The sequence below is a fragment of the Mus caroli genome, chromosome 10, assembly GCF_900094665.2.
Source record: "Mus caroli chromosome 10, CAROLI_EIJ_v1.1, whole genome shotgun sequence".
In the NCBI taxonomy this organism is placed as follows: Eukaryota; Metazoa; Chordata; class Mammalia; order Rodentia; family Muridae; genus Mus; species Mus caroli.
In genome coordinates, this window is record NC_034579.1 from 98,713,353 (window position 1) to 98,728,812 (window position 15,460).

The following is a 15,460-nucleotide window of genomic DNA, read 5'->3' on the forward strand; positions in this document are numbered from 1 at the left end:
GTATGGCCATGTTTGTAATACGGCTGGAGAAGTAAAGCCAGAGCAAACTAGCTAGTTGGCCTGGTGGGGTTCAGTTATCTCCAGGTTCAATGAGAGACCGACTCAAAAGATAGTGTAGAGAAAGAACAGAAAAGATACCTATGTCACTTCAGGTCTTCACATGTAAGTTCTGTGCTCACGAGAGCACACACACACATACACAGAGAGAGACAGACAGACAGACAGACAGGCAGACAAGAGACAAAGACAGTGTGACACACAAAGAGAGATGCAAAACAAGCATCAGGGACATAAATCTGCAAACTAGTGGCACATGCACGTTGCAATTTCAAAATCCCAAGTTGTCATGTTTTATTCTTCCACAGCCATGAATTATTCTACTCAAGAGAAAATTAAAAACTCTGCACATTGTTCTTGCTCCATATCTGTATCACATAAATGGGTGCATCACCCACGAAGTGATACGTGGGCAATCCAATCAGACTCCGAGGCATTTACAGTTTATCTTGGCACGGAGCTGACGTCCCCCAATATGACCTCTGAGAAACTTGTGGCCACATTTTAAAGGGGACAGTGTGTGCTGATGCAAGGTCAGCCTCAACAAGTGCCTAAGAGAGAAAAGAGATAGGGGTCACAAAAGGTATCTGTCTGTATTTCGCACACTCGTAAACATCAAGTTTCTCCAGAGAATGAAAAGGATCACTTAAGGCGTCACATGGAGCGGAACTTAAGATGTGTCAAGCATTTCACATTGGTACCACAACTTGAGATTAAGCAGTCATGACCTTATACTAAAGCCGAGAGGAGAGAGAACAAGGCTGAAAGCATGTCTGTTTTCTCATCAGATACTGTGAATTCTGCCCTGGCATCACTCATTTCCACACACTGTACACATATTCTTAGGTTTACCACCAAAACACTTGAAAGACATTAAGTGTCTACAATGCGGAACTGATTTTTGCTTCAAAAAGCTTTATGTTACCATCTAACTTCCAACAAGCTATATAAAACATAAAAATGATGGTCAGTATACCAGTTGATAAACTAAACTGATCATGGTGTTTAAAAGAAATGGCAACTTTGAGAAGTACATAAGCAATAACGCTCACACTGCAACAATAATAACACCCTGCTAAAGTAATGGCCAGATTCTTCAGGCTACAATGCAAGGTTCTAATTTAGCTAAGCAAGTCATGCATACGAGCCATTCGCCCCCTTATGTGTGGTTCTTGCTACTTCCGGTGGCTTCCGTTCCAGAAGTGTACTCCACTGAAGTTCCTGGGGGTCATCACAATGCACAGATATAATTTAAGCAATGCTTTCCATGTGAATTTCTGCAATCTGAAGTGTAGTACTGGAAACCAGCCTATCACACTGTAGTTTCCACTTGGCTCCCCCTCTTCGCTTCCCTCTTCACACACCAGCGAGCTACAGAACTTACGGGGAAACTGCATTTGCAAAGCCACACTTGACAGTGCACCTTGGCAATGAATCACATTCGCATGCTGAACACACAACAAATAAATTCAGTGTGGCATAAATATGCACCTTATGGTTCCTCGAGAACACAGGAATAAAGTGTGCTACCCTTAAGATTTCACATTTTTAAGACCTTGCGGTTGCATACGTAGTTTTGCCAGAAAATATTTTTTTTTCAGAAAATAATTTTTAATGCATAGTGAAGCATAATTCATACTTTAGGCCCTCAGTGTTCTATAGATACATGTCTAAATATCATATTGGACCTGCTATCAATGATATGAGAAAATTATCACAGGAAATTCACCTATACAGAGAGAAAATAGAAGACAAGGATTGGTAACACTCACTGTGACCTGTAACAGGGGGAGGGACCTATAACAAATTCCAGTCATCAAGGGCAACTCATGTATCATCCCCGGCACAGCTATCTCCCAGACTCACTGTCAAAACAGGTCAGGGTGAGCTGGAGACCTACAGAAAGCTGCACCTGCATACTGACTTAAGTTTTAGTCTCCATTTTTAAAGGAAGTGGTGCCTTTTCCTCTTTTAAGAACTGGGCAGCAGTTAAGAGTAGTCCAGAGGAATGCTTGCTTTATCATAATGTTCAACAATGTGACAGCATTTCCAAGTTTACTTTCTTCCTAAGCTCTGTATTCTTGGTTTCAATACTCCCTCTTCCAGATCACCCCCAGAAGAGTCAGCCACTGCCCTGACTCATCCCTGAACTCATTTTAGCGAAACCTGAACAAAGCATTCCCCATGGGGACTCTTAAAATAGCAGGTGCAACATCACAGAAATCTGGAGAGAGAAAGGCCAGCAGCCCAGCCCGCCTCACTCTTGGACCATTTCTGAGAGCAGCTGAAGTCAGTACACTCTTTGAAAGTTGAGGAAAAGTTTGTCTGCTGGAGACTATCAGCCAGTCTCTGCTGGGCACAATGCAGAAGCACATCAGGGGTGGATGCGGTAGTTCTGCAAGTATCATCAGGGAATTTCATAGCAGACATGAGGGTGGGGACCAAGATCCCCTGATTTAAGACATCCAATCACTCTTAGCAGGAGAGTGGACCGAACAGAGTATATAGACTATGGCTGGTTAGCAAAGCGTATATACCCTTCCTTCTCGGACTGTTGTCAACCACTTTGCTGAGTTCACGAGCTGCCTCGCCCTAACCCTGGGGATCCATTCACTCCCCTACGCCCAGAGAGGCTGCTGAAAGGCTGTCAGAGTAAATCTGTGTTCACTTTTTGGATGGTTTAATTTCAATGGAGCATGAAACACCCCAGGATGGTTAATAAGTTTAGCCAGGCATGCCGTTCTCCCTAATATATTTTAATTATGCATCTGTTTTAATTGTAATCAGATTAAGTCACCGGAAAGGCACAAATTGGAGTTTTCCCTAATGGCTATTGGAGCTTTTCATCAGTTTCTAAACACTAACAATATTTTTAAAAAAATAGGTAGAGACATCAGCACAAGGCTGATATTTTTCCAAGCATCAATGCAGTTTCTTTGACAACACAATCCGGGTCTCATTAGCCACCCAAACTAACCCAAATACAAAAGACAACTTCTGTCTCCAGGGCGTCTTCTTCTGCAATTAGCACCAGCGAATCACTAATGTCTAATGCAAAACTCCCAAACAGAACTGAAAGCCCACGTTTTTATAAAGGAATTCCCCAGGATGCGTGAGCAAGGTTGGGGGAGCGAGAGATACAACCAGCAGCGAGATACAGCTCAAAGTTTACTATCATACACGGCAAAGAGAAAGTTGACTCAGAGTACGCGCGCTCTTTCCTCTATTTGGCAACTGTCATATGTGCGTTTAACTTCGAGAAATCAGTGTCCTATCAATAAAAGGAAACCACACGGGGAGGATCTTCTAGGGGTGCACAGGTGCTTCCTTCCAGCCCACACGTAAAATCGCTTAATATGCTTTTTTTTTTTCGCACCAAGGTATATCTAGGATTGTTATTGGAATTTTTACCTTGGCTGGTTGTTTGTTTAACGTGGGTTCATTAAACAGTTTTCCAAATTGCCTGGATTTCCGCTAAGAAACTTAAGCGCCTGCCAACCACCAAGAAGCAAGCAAGAACCTGCTGCAAAGTAGGAGCGGAAACTCGTTCGGCCCGCCCAGCGCGCCTGCGTCCGTCCCGGCTGTTTGCTTTAGATGATACGGTTTCCGTGTCGCCTAAACCTTCAGGTGCAGATACCTGTCCCCCCCCCCAACCCCGCCCCCAAGACGCGCTTCAGCCTGACAGCAAGCAGTACCAGAGCCACCGAGGAGCCCCTACCCCACCCCCGTCGCACCGCAGCCATTGCCCCTTTCTCTCACCCACTTACCTGTCATCATAGCAGAAATCGGCACTCAGGGTGTTGAGATACAAGGCGAGCCCCAGAGCGCTGCTCACCAACTCTGCAATCATCTCTCCACCGCCTTCCCTCCGGCTTGGCTCCCAGCGCGAGCGCAGCAGCGGCAACAAAAAACAGAAGCATCAATCCCCACCTTCCGCCGCCTTCTCCTCCTTGGCTGCACTTTTCCCCGGCTTCCCCGCCCGCCTCCTCGTCCTCCCTCCTCTCCTTCTTCCGATCCCGGGCTCCTCCTCGGGGCGCCCGGCTCCGCTGTTCCTGCGTGCTCCCGGGGTTGCAGGCTCACACCGCTCTCCCCATACCCGACAACCGCGAAAGGCAAGCGGCGATCGGCTTCACGCCCCCCGGCGGAGAATCGGGGCTAGTCCTTTTCCCGCGGCTCGCGGTCCCCACCCTAACCCATGGCACTTTGGGACACCCTAAGATAAAGGACTGCGGAGATAGAAGAGTGCGAGACAGGGGACCAAAGGGCTGGACAGAGCGAGGATCTGGGACCAGCGGGAGGAAAGGAGAGACAGAGAGAGACCGAGAGAGAAAGGGGCGGGTGGGAGGGACGAGGCGAACCGCCTCCCCTCGCCGCCTCCCGGGCGCACGACTCCGGGGCCGTTCGCAGCAACTCGGCCGCCACCGCGGCTGCGGCACATTCACTCTTTATTGGTTCCCTCCCGGAGCCCTCTCCAGTGAAGTGAGAAGCGGCGACTGGGGACTCCAAAAGCTCCCGCGTGGGGTTCTCGCCGCGGCCCCACGCGCCTGCGTGGCCAGCCCACCACCCTAGGCTAGCCCGGCCCCTTTCTCCACCCAGATCCTCCCCGCAGACTCCTCCCTGTCTACCCCCACTGGCTGGAGGCTCCGCCCACTCTTCTAGCGGCTCCAGCCTCGTCCTCTGGCCCCACTCTCTTCTTCGTCTTCCTTCACCTTCTTTTTGACTCTGGAAAGCCTCCCCTAAACCCCAGGACAAAGATGGCTTTTGGAAGATTGCCCAAAACGATAGCTAGAGTGCGCCCTGGGCTCTCGGAGATGGAGGAGAAAGGCGACAGGAGGAGTCAATGGTTTGCCCAGTGGTGCTGGGAGGCGCTTTGCACGCTCTAGATCGCAAGCCAAGCGTCTGGTGCCAAGTGCTGTCAGGCAAAAGACTGGTCAGCTGGAGAGACTTCTCGGGACGCGGAGAGGTAGAACAGGTTTACAGAGCGCTGGCAGCCTCGGTTGACACTAAGGATCTATTGCCCCGCGCGCGCTCGATACGTGAGCTGAATTGGGATGGAAGGGCCTGTTGAAGAGCCAGGGAAGCAGCGTTTAGGAGAGAGTTCTCCGAGGCCACGCCGTGACGGTCGACATTAATATTAGTGGAAAGACGCGTGCCCCGCAGTAAGATCATGAAAAGGGATCCAGGAAATGAAAGAGGAGAGGCAAGAAGGTAAGAAACACACACGCGCTCCTCAGAAATTGCGCGGGGATGGGTGTCTTTAGTGGTTCAGGGCTGTCAAGCTGACTCTGAGACTATAGAAGAGACCACGCTAATGAAACCCTCTACAACGGCATCCTTAAACCCAGCAGAGCGGAAAGCTAATGCCCTTTCCTTTCCGCCCGGATGCAAGACTGGATGGAAGGCATCCAACATGATGAAATACGGTGCAGAAGAATGGTCTGGGCAGAAGGAGCGCTGGGTACTAAAGTTGCATGACCAAAGAGATCCGAGAGCTGTCTGCCACACCCCCTTCCTGCCTGGTTCCCTTTCTGACTGGCCTGGTCGCTCCCTTGGACTATTGATGAACACGACTGCAGCGCCCCCTGCTGCGGGGAAGCTACAGGGCACAGAAAACACGTCCTTGCAGGGCTGACTTCAAACTTCCCCTTTTGCACCTAACCAGCAAGCTCTTCAAAGATAATAAGGAAAGTGGACTCCCCGGATATGTGGCAGCGATCTGAAAAGTTTGAACGCCTGCAGAATAAGGATGTCTGACTTCACAAAGAAACCGTTTGGAAACTGACAAATGTGTGTTCAACCTCCAACAGGCAAATTGTGATTTGATCAAAATATTATGAGCACGTAGGAAGTTCTCAAATAATATATTAAAGATGGTGATTCCTGTTCTTCAGTGCTCCCCGGTATAACGTATTTTTAAAAGTGTTTTTAAAAATCATATCAGTTGCTCCATTTGGCTCCTCTCTGACCTTCTCCTGAGCTTATGTATTGATATTGGATCCTGGGGCACTGGGGGAAGAATAAATACTTAAGTCAGATACCTAGGTTTGAGTATCAATTCAGCTATTCATTATTTGAGTAAGTTGGGGCCAATAACCTCCTTTACCCCTCATTTATAAATACTACTTTGGTTAGGTGAGTTTCCATGTAAATAAAGCTTCCAGAGAGGGACTGGTAAGTGCAATAAGTTAGCTGTTATGATTTCCAACGTCATCTTTTAACTAATACTTAGACACCCCTCTCTAAAATACATACCATTACACCCACACTGTTCCACTCTTAGTCCGAGCTATCACCAAACTACACCCATCACATCCACAGAGCGTTAGTATCTCCGGCACAAACTAATCAGATGGCCTCGTAAATGGTCTCGCTTCTACACCTACCGCCCCTGCTCCAAGCATTTACCTGAGGCTCCAGACAAGCAGCTTTAAGTTCAATCATCCCACTTAAGCATGTGCAGTGCACACAGAATAAAACTCTCTTATTCTGGCTCATATGGTCCTCCCCCTCTTCCCAACGTGTTCATCTGTGTATGCCTTCTCTGGAGCCTTCTTTTGTCTCGTTCCTGGAACTGTTTTCTCCCCAGACAATCTTTGGCTACTTTCCACTATCTTTCAAATGGTATTTCTTCAAAAATTCTTTCTTGTATTTTATAAAGTACACACACACACACACACACACCTCTTTCCCATCATCCTTTATCACTTTCTTCTAAGTATCTTTGTCGGCTTGTTTGTTTGTTTGTGGAGTTTTGATTTTTTTTTGAGACAAGGTTTCTCTGTGTAGCTCTGACTGTCATGGAATTCACTCTGTAGATTAAGCTGAGCTCAAACTCAGAGATCCACCTGACTCTCCCTCTAGAGTGCTGCTATTAAAGGCCTGTACCACCACCACTGCCTGGTGATAGGCACACATCAGTTTATTAACTAATCCCTTGAATTTCCATTCAAGCTTCATAAAGCTTGTCACCTTATCCACATAGTGCCCAGAGCCTATAGCATCTGAACATTGTAAAAGAAACTTCTAAAAAAGGTTAAACAAGTAAACAATAAGAGTATTTAAGTGTGATTATAGAAGAGCTGAAAATCCACAAATATTCATCAGGAAGAAGGAACTAAATTGTTGTCTATGTTAAAGATGCCAAAGCCGGAGGGAAGAAGGGTGACTTTTCTTGAGTGCATCACTTCCTCGGGAAGATCCATGGTAGGAAGTCGCACAAGGACAGCTTCTTTCCTAAGACTTATGGGCATAAAACTACTAGAAAGCTTTGGGTTCAGAGAGCTAAAATCTTGTGAGCATTTCTCCATTCCAAAGGTCTGATAGTTTTAAAAACATTAAGTGTGGCTTCTTCTACAACCATCCAGCCCCTCTGAATTGAAAGCCTCAGAAACTGAGACATGCCATAAAATGGTACATCTTGAGATTCTTAATAGACAGCAGACTGGACATCCTGCTGTGCTTGAAAAAAAATCCAGTTTTTTGTAACAAAAAATGCTATTATACTTTAACGTGGGTCTGTGTATCCTTCCTGTGAATTAAGCCATGGGCTCTTGTGAATTGCTCTTGAAGGTCTGAGAAACAACCACTGCTTGCATTTTCTACCTTTCTCAAACAACTCCAGAGGGAAAATTCAATTAAATATGCCATCACTACCCCTGGGGGTCATTTATGATCACAGAGCTCCTTTTAGCTTATTTAGGTGCATTTGTCCGGTGTGGGGGAGGCTGCTGCTGCCTCAGTTCTGAATTTATACATCGTTTATTTAAAACTACTGCAGCTGTCCACAGTTGAAGGAAATTGGGCTGGTTGTCTTAAGCTTTCTACCTTCGACACAAGTTTACCACCCCCCCAACCAAAGTGCTAAGCCCTTATTTTCCTGAGTAGGTCTTACACATCTGCTACCTTACCACTTCCTCAATGAATTCCATTTTATAGTCAACCAGACCTAGCCTACATTTGTTCTGCATTCCCGGGGCCTTTGTTGTATAATTCATACCTTTGTGGTGCCAGTTCCTCGGGGGTAAAGATTTCCTTCTTTTCCTAAGACATTTTTAGTTTATTGTGCAATCCCATCTTCCCTTTGGGTGTTGCATAAATATTAACTAAAAGTCTACATCTGGTGTTCGTCGTCATTTCTATTTGTCCTAATATAACTTCGCTTTGAACAATTCATTCGGAAAGTGTGCCAAGGGTGAAATGTGGCACATTAATTCCCTTTGCACTACACAGAGTGCTCTGTAAAATGCCCACGGATTTGGTTATTTATGAACAGAAGATTTGCACCTCTTCCTTGCAGTCTCAATTCTAAAGTTGCAGCAGGCTAAAGTAATCACCAAACCCCATCTGTTTTCTGCAAGGGTGTCCAGGAATCTCCTGTTCAAAGCTTAACAGATTGACCAGGTAGCAGAAAAAAACTAGCCCAGCAGGTGAAACTGCCTGTTCAGGGAGGTCAGAACAGAGAGCTCTCTGCTGTGGGGACTCGTAAGCTCTGGGTTGTGCTCAGGAAATAACACTGCGGGAGAAAAACAGCAGACCATGGATGAAATGTGGGTCATGGAATAGTGGGAGGCTCGTGGGCTGAGTTGTTAACTAATGACAGTAAAAGCATTGGCTGCACATTGCTACTGTGAGATGTTTCCGAGCGTATTCTAAAGCATCGTCCCACAGACGTGACAGCATGTCACCTTGCTTTATCCCCACACTTGTGATCTATTAGGAATAAAATTAGGGGATTGCAACCACAGAAACAGATCCTGTCTCCCCTGTCACAAAACCAAGCCTGTTAAGAACCAGCTGCTACCACAATAATGATCACTTTAGGAATGTCGCTTTCCTCCCAACCTCCAGTTCAGAGAAAGAGGACGTAGAGAAAAAGAGGAGAGTATGAATTACACGTTAATAACCAGATCAGAAAAATTACAGAGATGTTGGAGCTACTGATAGAATTCAGAAGCTTGTCAAGAAAAGCAAGGCCAGACAACCTTCTTCCTAAAAACTCTCCAAATGCATTCACGTGTACTGCTATAAACAGTGATAAATAATACAATAAACAGCTTGATATTGCTTGGAGTTTTGGCTAATAGTTTCAGTCTTGGCCTCTGTAAAATAAAAAAAAGATAAAGACTACAAGGAAAATTCACTTGAATGAGAATTTCTTTTAGTTTAAAGCTTGCCATGAGTCTTGCCTTTTGAAGACAACTTTGTAGAAAGAAGTATTTACATTTGTACTGTTCAGTATAATAGACAACAACCACTTGCAGCCATTGAGCAGTTAAGATGTGGGTAGCACAAACTATGGAATTAAACTTTTAGTTTAGGTTACTTTATAAATTATGTGGTCTTACACAGTTACATGGTTACGCAGTCCTCTGCGTAGAGTTTTCTCGTAGTTCTTAGTCATGTGTAACTAATGACTATGCTTTCAGACAGAGAAGCCTAGCCTGGGAGGGCCTCCAGGTTGTAGAATTCTCTCCTACGTGCCTTATCAGGACTCACATGAAAGCCAGTTGCCAGCATTCTCCCTCTGGTCAAAGCTTTGTCATGAGTCATTTCCTCTGATCTTCAGAGCTTCAGCCCAACTTGCCTTTATTTATAAATCAACATCCACCTTCTGAGTATTTTTAGTTATTAGATATTATCCTGAGCACCTTCTTTCTGTTTATTATCTCACTAATCTGAGAGAGCTAAATAAAGAAGTAGAGGCACACATGGATTTAGTCAACAGCCCATGGTCTTGCAGCCTCTAAGTAGTGACACTAATATTTTTAAGTCACAAAGTCCCTGTATTGGTCATTCCTCAATAGAGTCTTGATACTCACTCTCCCATTCAGGAGTCACACCTTTCTTAGCATCAAGGGAAGGAACTGCAGATAGCCATGATGCTCTAAGTATATTTAATATTATACCTCTCCTACATTTCCACAGTTCTTTTTGGATAAATTATTGTGAATATCTTTATTTTTGTGAATGTCTTTTTTAAAGTCACTTTTGTCTCACTCTTCCCCAATCTAATACAGAAACTTTTAAAAGACTCTACATAATCCCAGAATCCATGCTATCTCTAAAAGGATTATATGTTATCCTATGTATAAAAAATTATAGATTTGTACCTAAGATATATTTAACTAATCTATTATGGAGTGACTGCAAATTGATAAATTATTATTTGTATTATTAGAAAAACTAAAATCATATTTTCAACCATTAAGCCCATTATAAGAAAAAAATCAATATATTTAAAACTTTTATAATAGATTCACTGAGTTCTTTATTTAAACATTAAGTGCTTTCTAACTTGTAAAGCTGTTCCTTAATTTAGTAATTAAGTGAGTTACTTGTTTATAGACTTATAGAAACTTATATCATCTTGTTTTTCTGAATGCTTTCATTTTTTTTTGCCCTCTTTAATCTATTCTTTATTTTCAGCAGATTTTACAACTTCAAAAGTATTTAAAACTTAGCCTGCAAAATAAAAACATCTTCATAAAAGTTATGAAGACCTGTTCTAAAGCTAAAGAACAAGCTAAAGAACTGATTGTGTACCACGAAAGTTGTGAAGCTGAGATCTTAATTTTCTTGGCACCGGGTTGCAGACCTTGGGTTGAAGAGAGAAAGCGGTGAATACCACACTGAGGTTGTCATTACGAAGCTGAGCACCACTGAAGAGCCTGGGATCAGGAGCTCTCTTCCTTCTATGGCCTGTGTTAATCTCTGCCAGGGCTGGCCAGAATGTTTACACTCAGTGTCAGTGACTTCTCTGTACACAGGCAGCTGCCAATCATTTTGTCACTACAGATGAATTCACATGCAGTGGTTTGCATGAGAATAACCCCTACAGGCACATAGTTTTGAATTCTTTCCTCCCCACCTCGATAATGGATTAGGATGTATGCCTTCTGGGAGGAAATGAATCACATGGGCAGGCTTGGAGACTTCAAACACTTCCTCATTCCCAGTGTGCTCCTCTGCCTCCTGCAGGTGAATCAAGCTCTCAGCTGTTCTTGTTGCCGTGCCTTTGTTCTGCCATCAAGGACTCTGACCCTCTGAAACCATAAGCTCAATTAATTTCATTAGCAAGTTGGCTGGGTCATGGTGTTTTGTCACAGCAATATAAAGGTCACCAATACATGGGCATTTTATAGAATTTTATACAAATGGAAATAAGACAAATTACATTTTTTCTCTTGTTTGACTTAGTTTACATAATTATTTTGAGATCCAAGAATATAAACCATGGTAGTAAATTCATTCACGCAATATGAGGACTCTCTGATCAAGCCTGCTGAATTACTACTAATGAATATTTTATCTCCCCATCTAGTGTGGAGTGATGCTAGATACTAGAGGCAAGAAGTGATTTTGCCATTAGCCACAGACAGATATCCTGGGCCATCATATAGATTTTTTGCATATTGAGTTAAGATTTATTTGTTTGTTTGTTCATTTATTATTTAGATAAGGTCTCATTGTGTCCTAACTTGTGATCCACTGAATTCCATATCTTTTTGTTTTTGACAACTATCCTAATATGTAGCTGAAACACGGTTTCTTTAGACAACGGTTGAACATTATAATTTCCAGCGTTTGGCTCCTATGAACAACAATGCTATGAACATTCACAGAAATCTTTGCACAGACATATGCTTTCTTATCTTTTGAGTAAATATGTAGGAGTGTGATGTCTGGGACATTTGGTCAGTAGCACTTAATGTTTTCAGAGACTCTAAACTGTTTTCCTATGTAGAACATTTTACATTCTCACAAGTATCTGTAATTTAATTTTGGACTTTCCAGTAAGTGTGTAGTGGCATTGCCTTATAGTTTCAACTCTCATCTCAATAATACTTAGGATGTTCAGTATCTTGTGTCAATATTCAGTCCAAACGTGTTCTTGACAACATGTCTATTCAAATCATTAGCCTATATTTCTCTTGTTGTTTTGTTTTGTTTTCGTAGCCTGTTTACAATAGCCCAGATATATTAGCTCACTGATCCTAAGTCAGAAAGACACTATGGTTCATTGGGATTTTTACCTCCAGGTTGTTGAGGGCCATGGTCATGCACAAGAAATGGTTTTAAAACTCATGGAATGTAGTCTACTGGTTACCACAGCCATGCTGGATTTTCCTCAGTAGGGAAGGACCCCGAGGATCACGTGTCCTGAGTACTTCATGCTGTAATGGAGTTCTGCTCTGCTTGCTGCCCTCATATCTCTCTTAATCTAAGAAAACTCTAAAGAGGCTTCCAGACTCTCACTGGGCAGTATCTCTGGCACTCACAACAACAATGCTTGATTCCTTTCAGGCATTGCTGCTGGAAGAGATTACTGATTCAACACCACCCTAGGAAAGAATCTAGAGACATAGATTGTAAGTTATGACAACCACCCTTGGAAAGCATTTGGAAAAATAAAATTGTTAGTAAAGCTAGGTTAAGATGCTTTTGCTACAGGCTCCAGTGTAGAAAATCTTAGGGAACAATTTGAAGTTCAGAAAGGCACACTTTTATTTGTTAAGCTAGAGACCTTTTATGGTAAGGGAACAAGAACAACCGCAGCACTGACTGATGATTCACACTGAGGCTGGACTGATGCTTTCCTTCTTTCTTTCTTTCTTTCTTTCTTTCTTTCTTTCTTTCTTTCTTTCTTTCTTTCTTTCTTTCTTCCTTCCTTCCTTCCTTCCTTTCCTTCTTTCTTTCTTTCCTTCCTTCCTTCTTTCTTTCTTTCTTTCTTTCTTTCTTTCTTTCTTTCTTACCAATTATTTATTTATTTATTTATTACTTATTCACTTTATATCCCTCTCACTTCCCCCTTTCTGGTCACCCTCTCCCACAATCCTTCCTCCATTCTCCATCTCCTTCTCTTCTAGGCAGGTGAGAGTCCCCTTGGGTATCCCACCACCCTGATACTTCAAGTCTCTGCCAGGCTAGGTGCTTCCTTTCCCACCGAGGCCAGACAAAGTAACCCAGCTAGAAGACCATATCTCACATACAGGCAGCAGCTTTTGGGATAGTTTCCATTCCTATTGTTCAGGACCCACATGAAGACCAGGCTGTCCAAGCTGTGAACTGGAAGAACTAGGTCCAGCCAGTGTATGTTCTTTGGTTGGAAGTTGAGGCTCTTAGAGCCTCAAGGGTCCAGGTTAGTTGACTTTGTTGGTCTTCTTGTGGAGTTCGATCCCCATCAGGACCCACAGTCCTTCCGCCTATTCTCCCATGAGTCCCTAAGCTCCATTCACAGTTTGGCTTTGTGTGTCTATATCTGTCTGAATCAGCTACTGGGTGGAGCCTCTCAGAGGACAGCCATGCTAGACTCCTGTCTGCAAGTATAACAGAGTATCATTAATAGTGTTAGGGATTGGTGCTTGCCCATGGAATGAATCTCAAATTGGGTCAGTTATTGGTAGGCTATTCCAAAAATACATGTTTTTGCTTTCACCTTTTCTGACATGATTTAATAAGAATTGCTGGTGAGGAGATACGCATTCTGAGGATTTAAAGTAGGTCTGAATGATTTCTATATAAAAATTGAGATTTCTGTTTCTTTTAAGATTCTTATAAGAAAATATTTGGTCTTTTCTTTGTAACCACAAATCACTGCCTGCCAGTAAGAGAAACTGGCTGAGAAAACTGTCTTGCTTACTTACACTGTGTTAATCTATAGCAAGTTGCTTAGTTATGAATGTATGTAGGTTCTTAGGAATAATTTCTTTTAACCTGTGCTACCTAACGTTATTTCTTGTAAAGGTATTGGGGAACACACTGTTTCTTCATAGTCATTTCCTGGAAGAAAACTAGATCATAATTACACTGTAATTTTATACTGCTTGAAAGATTTTGCTGGGATATGTATGCCATATGATAAGGAATAAAGTTGGAACATTGTTCCTTCCATCCATCAACTATGTGTACGTATGTATATGTGTATATATGTATTCATGGAAAGTATGTATAGGAGTGTGCTGGAACTTTATTCCACCAGATCTCTATGTATGTCTATATGTAAAGCTTGTCAGGGCTTGTGTTGGAGCTTGCTCCATTCACCAACTGCGTATATATATGTACATGTGTGTATGTGCGAAATGCTTGGAGCCTGCTTGCTGGAGCTTTGTTCCAGACATTCAATGTGTGACTATGTCTATATCTGTGTATGTGTGTCTGTCTGTACATATATTTTATGCATGTATGCATATATGTATGTTTGTGTGTATACATGTATGTATGAAGTTGCTATAGTCTACCTTTTGCCTCCTCCACTCAGTGTGTATGTATATGTATAAATTTTCTCTTTCCTTTTCTTTCTCAGGACTCCCAAGGAGTTAGAAGTTCACAGTTTTTCACTGGCCACAGCGAGTGCCAGCCCAGGTAAATTCAGCTTTGTTGAGAAAAGTCTGCTGAGTAATTTCTCTAATCACTGGCTATATTAGGCACCAGCCTTCCCTCATCAGTATCTGGACTGATCCCTGTCAGCAGCTCTAAACACTGACCCCCATCAGCTGCCTGCCTCGGTTTACCCTTTCTATCAAGGCTAGTTTATGGCACAGCATCTTGCTAGGTTTCAGTTAGAGTTATGACAGCCTAGCATTTATGGTGATGATCTAGAGAAGAATTCATTTCTAAACTCATTCAGTTTGATGGCAGGATTCAGTTTCCCTTATTGGAAGATTGTTGTCTGTGTCTCCTTGCTTCTTGGATCTTACAGGCTGCCCACGTCCCTCCTTACATGACCATTTCCATATGAAATCTACAATGATGCATGTGGTCCTTAAACTGTCAATTTCCATGAGTATCTTGTCCATAGATTAGGGCTGCTACCAGCTTTGGTTAGGGAAGTTTCTTTCTGCAGCAGGCAGCAGTGGAGGCAGTAACTCAGAGTGAGCAACTCATAGTGAGCCTAAGTACCAGGAATAATTGGTCAGTACTAGTTCACAAAGGGACATTTATATCACCCCCTCCAAGGCTCAGGAAACATCACAGAAGAAGGGCAAGAAAGAAAGTTATGACCTGACACATGGTAAGGGGGGATGCGGTCAAATATTGAATACTGTCTTCTGAGCATTACATAGCTGTTGTATGCCCAACCTCACAAAAGTGATTATCTACTCAAAACTAGGTCCAGGAACATTCCTTTCATGGAGAGGAGGGGGTTTATAAGGCTCTGCCTTGATGTCCCTGGGGAACTTGGTGTTCAGTGGTTGCTATGGAGGGGGAAGCCCTCTAATGTATCTACTGGTAAGTTGCCCTGATTCAAGTCAATAACTCTTTATCAATGCCCACGCAAGCAAGTCTAATGTATAATGTAATTCAGTGAGTCACATGCACACGCACACACACAAACACACACACACACACACACACAGAAAGAGAGAAAAATCATGAAAATGAGCAGGGGACTTGTGAACATGGG

At 43.2% G+C, this 15,460-nt stretch overlaps 1 protein-coding gene and 1 long non-coding RNA gene across 3 annotated transcripts in view; one reads left to right on the plus strand and one right to left on the minus strand.

Annotated features, from left to right (window-relative positions):
• The window catches only part of Tmtc2 (transmembrane O-mannosyltransferase targeting cadherins 2), a 381,875-nt gene extending 377,240 nt beyond the window's left edge, over positions 1 to 4,635 (minus strand). The window contains exon 1 of one of the 2 annotated variants that reach the window (XM_021174328.1): positions 3,825 to 4,635. In XM_021174328.1, coding sequence (XP_021029987.1) covers positions 3,825 to 3,907 — 83 coding nt within the window. In that variant the 5' untranslated portion in view covers positions 3,908 to 4,635. The remainder of the gene's footprint in view (positions 1 to 3,824) is intronic. The other variant, XM_029482633.1, reaches the window with a different exon arrangement.
• A 69-nt stretch (positions 4,636 to 4,704) lies between these two features.
• Positions 4,705 to 13,951, plus strand: LOC110303930. Its single transcript, XR_002378980.2, has 3 exons — positions 4,705 to 5,844; positions 10,486 to 10,673; positions 12,096 to 13,951. It is a non-coding gene; the product is annotated as an uncharacterized LOC110303930 (long non-coding RNA).
• Positions 13,952 to 15,460: the final 1,509 nt, after the last annotated feature.